Source organism: Anomalospiza imberbis, chromosome 4, assembly GCF_031753505.1.
Source record: "Anomalospiza imberbis isolate Cuckoo-Finch-1a 21T00152 chromosome 4, ASM3175350v1, whole genome shotgun sequence".
NCBI classification, from domain to species: domain Eukaryota; kingdom Metazoa; phylum Chordata; class Aves; order Passeriformes; family Viduidae; genus Anomalospiza; species Anomalospiza imberbis.
The window spans coordinates 11,621,609-11,634,532 of NC_089684.1; the positions used below are offsets into that span (position 1 = coordinate 11,621,609).

A 12,924-nucleotide genomic window follows, 5' to 3' on the forward strand; every position below is an offset into this window, starting at 1 on the left:
AGTCTTCCTATTGATAATTTATGATGAATTAGATACATGGGTGGCTATTCCTTTTCTGAGTGTGCCTCATGCAAAAGACTCAACTAGAAACCTTAGGGAATTCTCTAAATCTCTTTCAAGGAATCAAGGCACTGAGATTGATGAGTATGGACAACAACAGCTAAAACAGGACTTCCTCTTCCTGAAATTTCAGTATCACTGAGGAACAAATAATTTCAAAAGGCTGAAGAATGTATGTATACATGCCAAGTTTGCAATGGCAGCTGGGTTAGTGCATCCCACGACAATATATATGGAAACATATCATAAAACTAAACATATTATGTCACAGTGTTTTATTTTACAGAAGGCCACCTTTAGTAGCATAGTTTCATCTCTTTGATTTTGCCTCTGCTGCCATCTAGTCTTGAACCCTAATGCTTAAGATATGCCAGGCTTGTGGCACAACTTTAAGAATGTGTTTCACATTAATAAAAATATTAAACTGGGAAATGAACATAAGAAATATTCAGTTTGCTTTATATGAATGCACTGAGGTTGACAAACCCCATGTCTTACAGCAGCTATTGTCCACAAAGAAAGCAGACTGACAACCTCACAGGTAAATTAATTATGTAAGATTTATGACTAAAAGCTCCTCTTTCTCTTTGTCACATACCTGAGCAGACAGTTAGCTGTGCACTGCTTGTTACTGAACCATGTTCATTTGTTGCTGTGCAAGTGAAAATTCCTGAATCTTCAGGAAAAGTTTCTGCTATTACAAGTGTACATATCTCTTCTGAAAATAAACAGAAAAATAAAGTGCATTATAAACTATTTAAAGTACCATGTAGTGTTTTTTGCACTGTATGTTAAAAGGACAGAAAGTAAATTTTTACCAAGAAATACTGTGAGAACTGCAGAACTTCCAACATAAATGCCTTTAAGGAAAATAATTTTGCATCTGAAAGAAGTAAATTCATCAAGCTAAGTTTTCAAAACTGGCTTGAACAGTAATTTTGCAGTTACAAGTCTGTGCAGTCATTTTACACACTCAATGTTTTTTTAATGCAGGACAGTACTAATTAATACAAATGAATGTAATGGTTTCCAGAAACAATTATCTTTGCAAGCTCTTTTTGCATCTCTAAATAACACCATCAGTACAAATGTCACACAATTCTTTCTTTGTCTGATTTTTTTTTTTATTTAATGCAACATTCATATCCCATTTCCAGTAAAACTAGAAAACATTTTATCACCAATTCCAATTAGCTCTTCTGTATATACTAACCAGAATTAAAAACTCCAGATGCATAAATATTCCCCTTATGCAGAGTTTGGGAAAATAATTTCTGTCATTGTCTGCACAGCAGTGAGAATTGATACATTAAAAATATAATAAGAAACAGTATCCCCAAAATCTCTTCAGAATGCTGTGACAGACAGATTCTGTAACTGTTTTAAATTTGTTCATTCTACTTTGATAAACCATGGTATAGGCTTTGATTATACCACAGCTTCTGTCAGAAAATTTGTGTGAAATATATTAAGTTGGGCCTTACAGTAACGTTTACAAAATCAATTGTATCCATTTATAATAGGCACACTTAACTGTTTAGGCATATTTTTTCCAGTTTCTTCTAAGAAGTCACTTTATTTTATCTCTATTTGTAATGGTACAGTCTTTTTAAAGATGGCACAGTACAGATGATTTAAATAATCCTATTATTTACACAACATACAGATAAAATTTTATATGTGGGACAATGCTATGTTACAGGCCTCCTCAAATAATTCAGAGTTTCTTTTGTTTATGCTGATTTTTTAATCTCAAAACCAAAGCAGAGAAATTTTATAATGTTCAGTTTAATTAAAAAAAAAAAAGAAAAATGCATTTTGCAATTTGGACGCTTACACACACTCCCACATATTATCACATAATCAGCTAAAAAAAAGCATACCGTAAAATGAGGAAAAGTACTTTAGAATCTAATAACTTCCATATGAAAATTATACTATAGAAGAGGTTCACTGAGGTCAACTTCACTTCTTATAGTTCAAATTGGAAAGCATTTTCAAATAGTGGTTGTTTGGTTTTTTCCCCCTGTGGAATGACAGACCGCTGTCTCGTTTAGACAGTTAACAAAAAAGTTATGAGTTTTTTCCAATTATAAATTACAATGAATCCAAAAGCTTCCTGTACTGGAAATGGGCTAAAAATGAATGACTGACTAAATATTTGGCTCAGAGTTGATTTTCAGACAGCAGAACATGCCTTTTTTTTGGCATTGCAAACCAGTCATTCTGTGTAGCTGCAAGAGTCATGTCTGGTAACACTGTAGCACGCTGGATCTTATCTAACACAGATGAAGATTAATGACTCATGAAAGGTCTTATCAGGAAAGTAATGGGTAACACAAGCTAGTTTTTTAACTACTGAGATCAACTTTTTTTAGAGCCTTGGTGTGTCATAAGCAGTTGAAGCTGTATTGTTAACCACACGTGCGTACTCCTGGACTGAACTGACCCTGGGGATGTAATCTTATACAGGCAGCATTCTAGTTTCCTGTTCACTTAACAGCAGAATGCTGAAACCTGGGTCTTTCAGGACTGCAAAAGAAGATCACTCCACCAGGCTGAGAACTGCTCTCTGAAAGAGGTCAAAGGCAATATAAAACATAGCAACCAGCAGAAGTCATATTTTTCAAACAGCAGAGCTAATTAATGCATAACATTCTTCCGGCTTTTTAAGTGTATAAAATGATCACAGGAGAAGAGCCAATCTTCACTCTTCAGTGTCAAAAGAATTCTAATGGATTCTACAATGATGTGCTTTGCTTACTGATGAGGTGTGTTTTAAAATATATTTATTATTATATTACAGAAATCCTTGTAAAAAGTTTCAGAGTAATTTAAGGATGAAAATAATCAGAGATTAAAATTTAGTCTTTTCAACCAGACGAACAAATTGCAACACATTTGTGATCAATCATAAGAAAACTGGCTAAACTGAAAACATGAAAATCCTAAGGACAAATCAAAAGGCAGCATAGGCAAAAAGCACATGTGAACAACACACTGCCATCTTCTTTATCGATTTTCATCCTCCAAGCCAAGAATCACTCACCTCCAGGTCCTTGCTAAAAGGCTTACTACTGTGGAACACATCGAAATGAAATACTAATTTGGCAAAAGAAAGGTTCTTTCAAGATTTCCATAACACACTCTGGATATACTCAGTGTTCTGAGTATTTTTCTACCTGTACATCCTGACTTATGTAATTATTTTACTTTCTGTTACTGTGCTAAGCAGAATCAGAAGATTTGAGGGAAATAATGTCTGTTCTACTTCCTGGCATTCATCAGCTGACAAATAACTTCATCACAGAAATGTGTTCCAGAAAGCAGCTCTGAAATGCTGTTCTCAGGGCCTTAAAACATATTTAACACTTGACTAAATGAATACAAAAGCGTTTTGTTCACTGAAACATGTAAAATGCTTAGGCATGCAAGTATTTGACTGTTTTGTCAGTTATTTAGAAAGAAAGATTACATTTTACACAGCAACTCTTTCCCTTTATGGCTCATGAGTCCATTAGGAAGAATAAACTTTGGTAAGAGAGAAAACTATTGTATTTTAACAAATTTTATTACTGGCAATGTGTTTACTTCAGAATGTTTCTCTGTATTACATTAAAAGTAGAGCAGTTCTTTTATCTGCAACTTCATTTCTGGATGTGACCATTAACTTCCTTCACTGTAATGCACACACAGCTGGGGAAATAAGTACAGTCCCTTGCTGGTAGCTGTTCATTCCCATGCAATGAAAGATCAATTTCCAGAGCTGTAGCTTCAAAGCCGTAAGCTTTCTGATACACAGAGACAGTGGGAAGTCACAGTTGTGGTTTCCTGGTAAAAATCCAACAAAACAGAACTCTGCCAACTTGTAGACAACTTGTGTCTTATTCTCCCTCATGTTCCACAAGTGTTTAACTCCAGTTAAAGCAATAGGCCCATCAGGTTACTTCTCATCTAGGTATATGTGCATTTTTCATATAAAGAGAATAGAGAAGTGTGAAAATAGAGAAGAATATGTAGAGTACCATTATGAATGGTAGTATAGCAGACCTGTAGATGCCTTGGCTTGCAATAACTTAACAAAAAATGTATTCAATTTGCCTGTTTCTAATGATCACTATCGCATATACCTTTATCCAGTCAGACAGCTGTTCTGGCTTATTTAACAGGCTTTATGTCACTCAAGGAATGAACTCAAGGAAGTAAAGTTTTTAGAAGATGCACAAGACTGGCTACAATTGAACATATCTCAAACAGCACTTAAAAAAGACTGGTAAGAAAACTGAACAACAAAAAATGTGATTGTGAGCAATAAAATGCAGTTTTAGGGTGGAGAGCCTAGGTTACACAATATGTAATCAATAACCAAAACGTCTGCTATCTAGCCAGATTGGGTACAATAAATGGGAACACTGCTATGGCAACAAAAACTTTAGCCCCTAAAACATTGTTCAGGTTTGAGGAGAAATTAATCCATTTATCCCTGTCAAGGAAAAGTTTATGCTAAAGCTTACCCTAAGGCAGTTATGATACTGTAGATGCCTACGGCACCTAGTTTGAAGTTAAGTTAGGTATATACATCAAGGCTGGAATGAATGCATTCAGCAGCATAGCTGTGATTATTACTGCACTCCAAAAAGCTTTAAATGTTTACAGTTGGAGAGGAATGACAGTGTTGTTTTTGTTTTTTTTTTTTTTTCAAATCACATAGTACAAAACAGATCAGTTGTTTACTTTGAATTTGGAAGCATTAACAAGCAAGGATAGTTGTAGCAGTCAGACTTAAGATGAGTCCTACTGACAGGGACAGAATTCTGTAGGTACCTTGGGAGCACAGAGTACAGTTGAAAATTTAATTGACAAGCAATAATATGTAAGTTGATCAGACCACCTTAAATGAAGGAGAATTTTAGCCTATTTTCAGTTTTTCTCTTAATCTGACTTCTTGAGATATGGCTCATAGAAGATTGCTGTCTCCAAGCCCTTGTTTGCTTCTCAGCAGTGAAAGAAGAAGACAGATACTTAGTCGGAATTCTCTTGTTTTCACTAAAGAGTGCAAGGATCTGGCATGCATGCTAACCTACCAAGGCTTCTATGTTTTCAATTTCATCAGCTACCAGAAAGGTGATTTTCTTGGTACAGGGAAGCAGTAAGGATTTCTGTTAACATTTGCATTTATTTTCAATTTCAAACGTTATGTAGGAATAGGGGGGGATTTCTAAAGGAGTTACTTAATTAAAGTGGAGACCCTGGAACACAGCAGTTAAACAGGAAACAAGAAAGCACAATCCAAGAGAAGTGATGACTATCTTTTGAGATGTGTTTTGTGAACATACACAGTATTGTGCTTAGAAAAAAAAAAAAAAAAAAGCATGTATATGTGGCAATTCCCTGGCAATTTAAGCAAAATTACTTCATACAGTTTTCTTACATGCTGCTAGACAATCGTTCTAATGTAATTCAATACAGTTTGTGGCTGTCTCCAGACAGCTGAGTAATGGTCAAAATATCAACAGCTGGCAAGTGATTCCATGGGATTTTTCATTCTCAGGCAGACTGTTTTTGAAGGATTCAATCAGTATAAAGTCAAAATGTCCAAGAAAGAAGTAGAGAACAGGTAATTTGACAAACTGTGATGTTGGCTTTGAATAATCTGACTAGCTATTAATTCACAATGCAGTCTGGAGGGATTTGCAATGCAAACTGATTTTTGTCTAGACAGAAAAAGGAGTGCAAAACACATTAGAGTAGATAGAGTGTAACAAAAAAATGTAGCCAAAAAAGACCCTTTGCTTCCTAATTTCTTACTTGTGTGAGTTCATTGAATATTTTTCCTTTAAATCATTAGTACTAACCTATCAAAGGACAACCAATGCTATTGAGTGCTATAGTGTTTATTGATGGTTGGATTTTGGTTGACAAACAGCAATTAAAGTCACACTACAACTTGTTACAATTTATGTAAAATTCCATGGATGTTTTACACTTAGAAAAATTTTTAGAAAACATGTCCATCTTTCACAATTCTGAATACTTATCTAGCCTATGCACGTTTCCATGTCAATCTTGCATATATATTAAACATCTGCATTGAATAGCAGTTATGTGTTTGCTCATGAAAAATTTCCTCTGAAGGCATTGTTTAGTCTGGCTTCTAAGAGTTTGAATTACATCACAAACCAGTACTGCATCTATTACATTTATGATACCCATATCCAGCTTCCTGTTGTACAAATTTTAAGATTTTTCATGACATCCTAAAACCCAGTGTTACTTATTACTAGTGGTACTACTAATATACAAAGCATTGCTCATTATTTATGCCAAAAGGAAATATTTACATTTTGCCCAAACTTTATTTACATTCCCTTTGCATGCACAGTGTCAATTCCTACACAAATAAGCCAGTAAGAGTACTGCCATTAATTTCTGTAGTATGTAAGACACTGCACTATTTAAGATATGACATTATTTAATAAGGCTTAGTAGGAAAAGATAAGTGCCCAAAACTTAAGGGATAGTATAGTACTTAGCTCAATGATTCCAGGGAGAACAAAATACCAAATTGAAATTTATTCATAGACCGAAAGCACAGGAAGGTGCTCATAAATATATATTGCAACATAATTACAAGCATGAAAACAGAAATAATCCAACAACAAATGGACCAGACTGCAGTCAAGCATTCCCTACTGTTATGTCTATAAAACTGCAACAATACAGATACAAAATTGTTTTGAGATATCTTCCTATTCTTGTCTTGCCAACTCCCTTGAGAATGGTATGAGATACCTCGACATTAAATAACTTTTCTGTACTTGAGAAGACTCAAGAAATGCACCTTTCATGTAAGAATCCATTCCCTAGTACCTTTAGAATACTTCAGGGATCTTCTCTCAGGGCCTGCAAGCTACTCAAAAATGGGAAGGAGAATGTTCAGCACTTTCAACATGATAGTGCAGGTATGTGAGAGGGCCGGCAAAGTGATGATCTCTTTGGGCTCAGAATCTCACCTTCTGTTTTCTATTTAAGGCAGCAGTTATGAAAGCAAGTTGATAGTTTCATGAACTAATACCAACATTCTTACTTCTTCCATAGCAATAACTGTCAGAGAGGCTATACAAACCTTGCAACTAACAATATGAAAATTAGTTGTTTATGAAAAAAAAATCTTCTATCACTCAACTATTCACACAAAAGAAACCTGTTCTTTCTAGCAAAACAGTGCTCCTTCTTTCTAGTAGATGATGCTGCATTCCTACTGTAAAATATTTAGTTTATCTAGCAATATATACATTAGATTTATTAAACAGAGTGAAAGGGTAAAAAAGATTACCTAAACTAAGCAAACATTCATGACTATGAGTTTTGACAGAAGAGTCTTAAATTGGATATTAAAAACTCTAAGATAGGCTGGTAAATTTATACTTCTTAGAAATTTTGGTGTAAAATTTCACTCCTTTCAGATACTATCTATCATTTTAAAGGACAAATTGAACACAGTCCAAGTGATTTTGTAGGAAAGAAGCTCCTAGTAAGAATGAACCAGATATACTAAGAATTATTCTGATAATGTTGATAGATTAAATCTAGAAAAGATTTTGCTGCTTTGACAGGAGAAATGTTCCTCTGAGAAGGGGTAAAAAGTCAACCTATTGATCAGATTGTTTTTTCTTTTTAAGACATCAAGAAAACAGCTAAACTGGGAGACTTATTCTGTAATATGTATTACAGGAAAATGTTCTAAGAAAGAGAATTAAACTTATTTCAACACAAACATATTCTTTTAATTATTTTTATATCCAAAGGCTTGATATGATATTGAAACTCTCTTCAAACTATTTTGTACCCTAACTTACAATATTTAAACCCCAAAGTTTGTGTTATGACTATAAAATACTAATAGCACATTGCTAGCTCTTGGACATGTTTTAATTCCTCATTAGAGGTTAACTTGGTTTTCCAATACTCCTCTTTCCTTCCTATGGCTCACATTTCCAGCCTCCACAAATCAAATCATTCAGTCAGACGTGTTCAGGGCATGAGCTAATACTAGAGCTGATGATGCTGCACACCATGATTAATAATATTAACTGTAAGGGTGGAGCAGGCACACGTGTGTGTGTGCAATCTAAATGTATAATGGACATGAGGCTAAATAGGCATATAACAATTTTATGAAGTCACAAGAAAATTAGCAAATAGCTGACAAAGAAAAGATTTGTCCCTCTTTCCTTCCTCTCATTTCCATGAAAATTAAAGGAAAGCTGCATTTTTCCTAGCCTGTACCCTCATAGTCACAATCACTTTAAAAATATCTCTCAGCTGCTAGGTCTGTCCTGCCTATCAATTCAACCCCTCAGAGTTAAAACATCCCTCCACTGCTAGCATCCTTCAGAGACATTCTTTGGAAATGCTCAGATTCGAGAAAGAAAACTTTTTTTGTTTTTTTCAATGTCATGATTAACACTCTCTCCAAATTCAAGAATATTCAAGCACAACTGGCACAACTCTTAAAGCAAAGTTCAGACTGTATTGCTGTTTTCTCTTCTGCATGTTTGCCATAGAAACATTAAAGAACATTCTCAGTCTTCTAGCATTACTTACTATTCAAGAATCTCCCCCAATATATAAGGATGTATAATGGGAAAATGAAGCATACAGATAAAACCTACAGCTGGAAGAATACTTTTTACTTGTTGAAATCTAGGACTTTTATCTTGTGAATAGGCTAGAAAAATGGAATCAGTTGCTCTTTATTTTTTTTTCAGGATCAGGTTTTACTTGTGTTTAAGACACATCGCATCTGCCAAGCTGGATTGGTAAAACTAGCACTTAGTGGTTGGGTGTTATGTAATTCTTATGAGCACCATTTGGGTAATGGAATTTTGTGGGACTTGTCCTTTTTCCCTCAGTAGCAAGCAAACCATTTACTCCCCTTGCTGGTCTAAATGGAATTTACTGTTTAACTAATAAAGGAATTGATGTAAAGGACAGATTACAGTATGGGAGGTGTGATAAAGCAGCATTGTCTTTAAGGGGGTTTCAGTTTACCAGTGTTCAGCAGAAACACTTTGCTATTTATGGCTTCAGTACAAACTCAAAGAGCTAGTGAATCAAGAGATTATTTTTTCATATGATTCTTACCAGGTTCAGTTGCAGATCGTGGCTCTGCATATCACATCATAAGGAAGGAAAACAAACAAGAAAAATTTATTAGAGATTACATTAATAAATATCAGTGTACTAAATGAACATATTATACTGAAATACTGTAAATAAGTAGAGAACCTGTGCAGACACTAAAAATCAACAATATTTAAATTGTTTGTCAGTAGCAGCAGTTTAGTTATTATTTCTAGCCATTAGCACTTAAATGGGAAGAGGAAAGGACTGTGTCCAAAACTAAATCCTGACAGACTAATTTCATGATCTTTTTCCATCCTGTATTAAAAGCAGACACTTCAGATTATTGCCTGAGCTGGTTTTGGCTGAGTGCAGCTGTGCCAGATATGCTAGAACTTCAAGATGAACTGGAGTCAAAGGCAGCCAAGTGGGATGCCACAACTGGCATCACTAATGTGTTTTTCCTCAATCCCTTTGGCAGCAGAGTGCAGGCCAAGTTGGCTTTCAGTTGAAGTGGTGTCTAGTACATCTGGAATTGACTGAGGTGAAGACAGCCAGAACCTCTTGTTGCTAGCCAGGCTAGAAACAAGGAGAGGAGTTAATTGCAACGTTAAGTCCAATGCTAGGGTCCAGTGGGACCACAGGTAAAGATTGTAATGGCAATACCTTTAAATTGTTGTAACCTGGGATTTGAGTTGCATGTTATAGGAATTACTGTACCAGGAACAATGTGAAACAACTGAGGAGAAGCCCTCACAAGAAGCAGTGCAAGAGCAGTGGTGACCTGCCTCTGCTGGCTTTGGTGCTCAGTAAGTCCATGCAACACACCACCTCTTCTGTCCTGAGTATCATCATAACAGACGGAGCCCAAAGACATGGACTAACTGAACTCAAAGTAGGTTTTGTGAAATTTTACAGGGATGATGCATAGACTAAGGGAATGATATCTGTGTACTAGACCAAAGGATGAGAAGTGGTGGTTCATGAGGATCTCTTGGCTAGTATGGGACCTGAGCATGACATAAATGGTATGGAATAAGGGAGTGGAAAATGTCCTGGGTATAAGTGGGATAGAGATAAATTTTTTCACAGTAGCTGGTATTGGGCCGTGTTTAAGACCTGTGTTTAAAACAGTGTTGGTAATACAGAAACTTTTTTTATAAGGGCCTTTTCTGCTACTTGTATCTTGCTGACAGTGAGGAGGCTGGGGATGCACGAAGAATTGGGAGGGAACACAGCCAGGACAAACAAACTGCAGTGATCAAAGTGATATTCCAAACCATATGACATCATGCTCAGCATATAGATCTAGGTGAAGAAGGAGGAAGGGGTAACATTCAGAGTCACGGTGTTTGTCTTCCCAAGCAACTTACAGGTAATGGAACCTTTCTTCCCTCAGAATGGCTAAATACCTGCCTGCCCATGGGAAGGGGTGAAAAAATTCCTTGTTTTGCTTTGCATCTGAGACTTTTGCTTTCCCTATTAAACTGTATCTCAACCCATGAGCTCTCTCACTCTTACTTTTCCAATTCCCTTCCCCAGCACACTGGGAGAGAGTGAATGAGGATCAGTGTGGTCCTCAACTGCCAGCTGAAGTTAAACCATGTCATTGCCTTACTTTTTTGGAGAATCCTGAAGTCTGGAGAATCTTGAATTTCAATGCCCTGTCGAAACCACTTAACATGAATGGGAGGGGGTCCTCTGACCCTGCATTCCAATACTACTACTTGTCCTTCAGATGCTGTGGCATTTTGTAGCTCCTGAAATATAAACATCACAATTAAAATAAACTAGGAGCACTTCACATTCTTAAAAATAGTATTTTCTTCCCTTTGTAATTCAACTTTATTGTGTCATTACATTTTTGCAATAGACATTTTCTTTCATTCTGATTGAATTTAATATATCTATATAGTTAAAAATTATCAAATAGGGTATTTACAAATACATTCTTAAAAAGACCAAAGATTGGAAAACTGTAGAAGTATTTATTTCCTCAAATTAACACAAGCAGATCACTGCAGTTTGAGCTTTCTGTTTTTGTTCTTCTTCCACAAACTGAAATGAAAATTCTGGAACTAACTAAACATTGATTGACTTAATCCTGAGAGAGTAGCTGAGCTGCTTTTGGGGCCAGCTCTGGAAGGTGGATCTGCTTTTCATCTGAGCCATATATAGCAAACCAAGAAAAATTAAATGACACCAATATAATTAGGATATTTTAACTAGTGTATGGATAGCTTCTGGGACAGTACTCTGGCTGTAATCCTTGTAAACATGTGAAAAATTTCAGAAGAGTATAGATCTTTAATGAAGAGCTACACAATATTTTAAATAACAGAACTGACAGGTTATAGCCACTATTTATACCTTTGTTATTTATTTTAAGATTATAAATCAAGGAGTCCTTTTTAATCTGCAGTGGCTGTCTCATTTCCTTTGCAATTTATTGACAAAGTGTTAGACCTTAATGCAGCAAAGCACTTGAAGTTAGGTCTAAGCTCAGAGTTATTCTAGTTTATATTCATAGATCTCTAATCAAATACATAAGAATTTTGTTACATGGAAACCTGAAAATCTTTGAACTGTTCCCTGAACTTTGTATGGGGAAAAATTTATGTCAGGAAGCTGGATTAAGTTTATATTTTGTTGTTCATATCTGGTTTGTTTCTTCTGTAACTAGTTTTTTTGGTTTGGTATGTCCCAGCTGTCTTGAGCAAGTTAGTAAAGAACTTCAGGGACAAGAGATATGAACATTAGGAAGAAACAGCAGAGTTTTGATGGCTTTGGTGGTCTCTGGATGGGGGATGGATTTCTCCTGTTTCCCACTCTTACCTGGAAATTGCCTTCCTCTCAACCTTGCAGTAACCACATTCTCTAATCTCCTGCACCTCCACTATTCACCGTCCTGTGACACCTGCAGTATGGGTGCAGCATTATGAGGGACAGGACCTTTCTTGACATGAGACAGGAATATGCTGGAGCCAAACTAGACAGCTGTAGAGAGCAGGGCTTATGCTTGCTTATTCTTACTCTTACTCTTATCTCTAGGCAAAACTATTTGCTGTCCATATTAATTTTTAATCAAATGTTTTCCTGAAGTAATAACCAGAAATGCTTCATTTTGGCTTCCGCAAGTAGTAATTAAATAATAATTACTACTATGGAAATCATTGTTTGAGGCACAATGAAATAATATTTTCAATTGAAGCTGTATTTTATAGATAGGGAAGCATGCAATCCTTCTTTTTGCTGCTACCTAATTCCTGGTTCTTAAGTTTGATTTGGGATGAAGATGAACATAAATATTGACTTAAGTAATTACCTAAGAAATACTGAATAGAATTTTCTGAAGAGAAACTTCTCTTCTAAAAAGTATGATCAGCAGGAGAAAGGATTGGCTCTTGTACTCAGCATTGGTGAGGCTGCACCTTGAATCCCATGCTGAATTTTGGCCCTCTTGGGAGAAACATTGAAGTGCTGGAGCATGTCCAAAGAAGAGCAACAAAGCTAGTAAATGGTTTAGAGCACAAATCCTATGAGGAGCAGCTGAGAGAGCTGGGGTTGTTTAGTCGTGAGAAACAGAGGCTTAGGGGGATATAATTGCTCTTAAGGAATTTGTAATGAAGTGGGGGTTGGGGTCTTCTCACACGTAATATGCAACTGGACAAGAGGAAATGGCCTCAGGGTGTGACAGGGGAGGTTTAGATTGGATTTTGGAAACATTGTTTTCAGAGA

The 12,924-nt window shown here is 35.8% G+C and overlaps 1 protein-coding gene across 3 annotated transcripts in view; it reads right to left on the reverse strand.

Annotated features, from left to right (window-relative positions):
* The window catches only part of PALLD (palladin, cytoskeletal associated protein), a 191,037-nt gene that overhangs the window by 108,631 nt on the left and 69,482 nt on the right, over window positions 1-12,924 (reverse strand). For all 3 annotated transcript variants that reach the window (XM_068187075.1, XM_068187074.1, XM_068187073.1), the window contains exons 7-9: window positions 10,805-10,946; window positions 9,208-9,231; window positions 659-778 (exon numbers count right to left, since the gene is read on the reverse strand). In XM_068187075.1, the coding sequence (XP_068043176.1) occupies window positions 659-778; window positions 9,208-9,231; window positions 10,805-10,946 (286 nt within the window). The remainder of the gene's footprint in view (window positions 1-658; window positions 779-9,207; window positions 9,232-10,804; window positions 10,947-12,924) is intronic.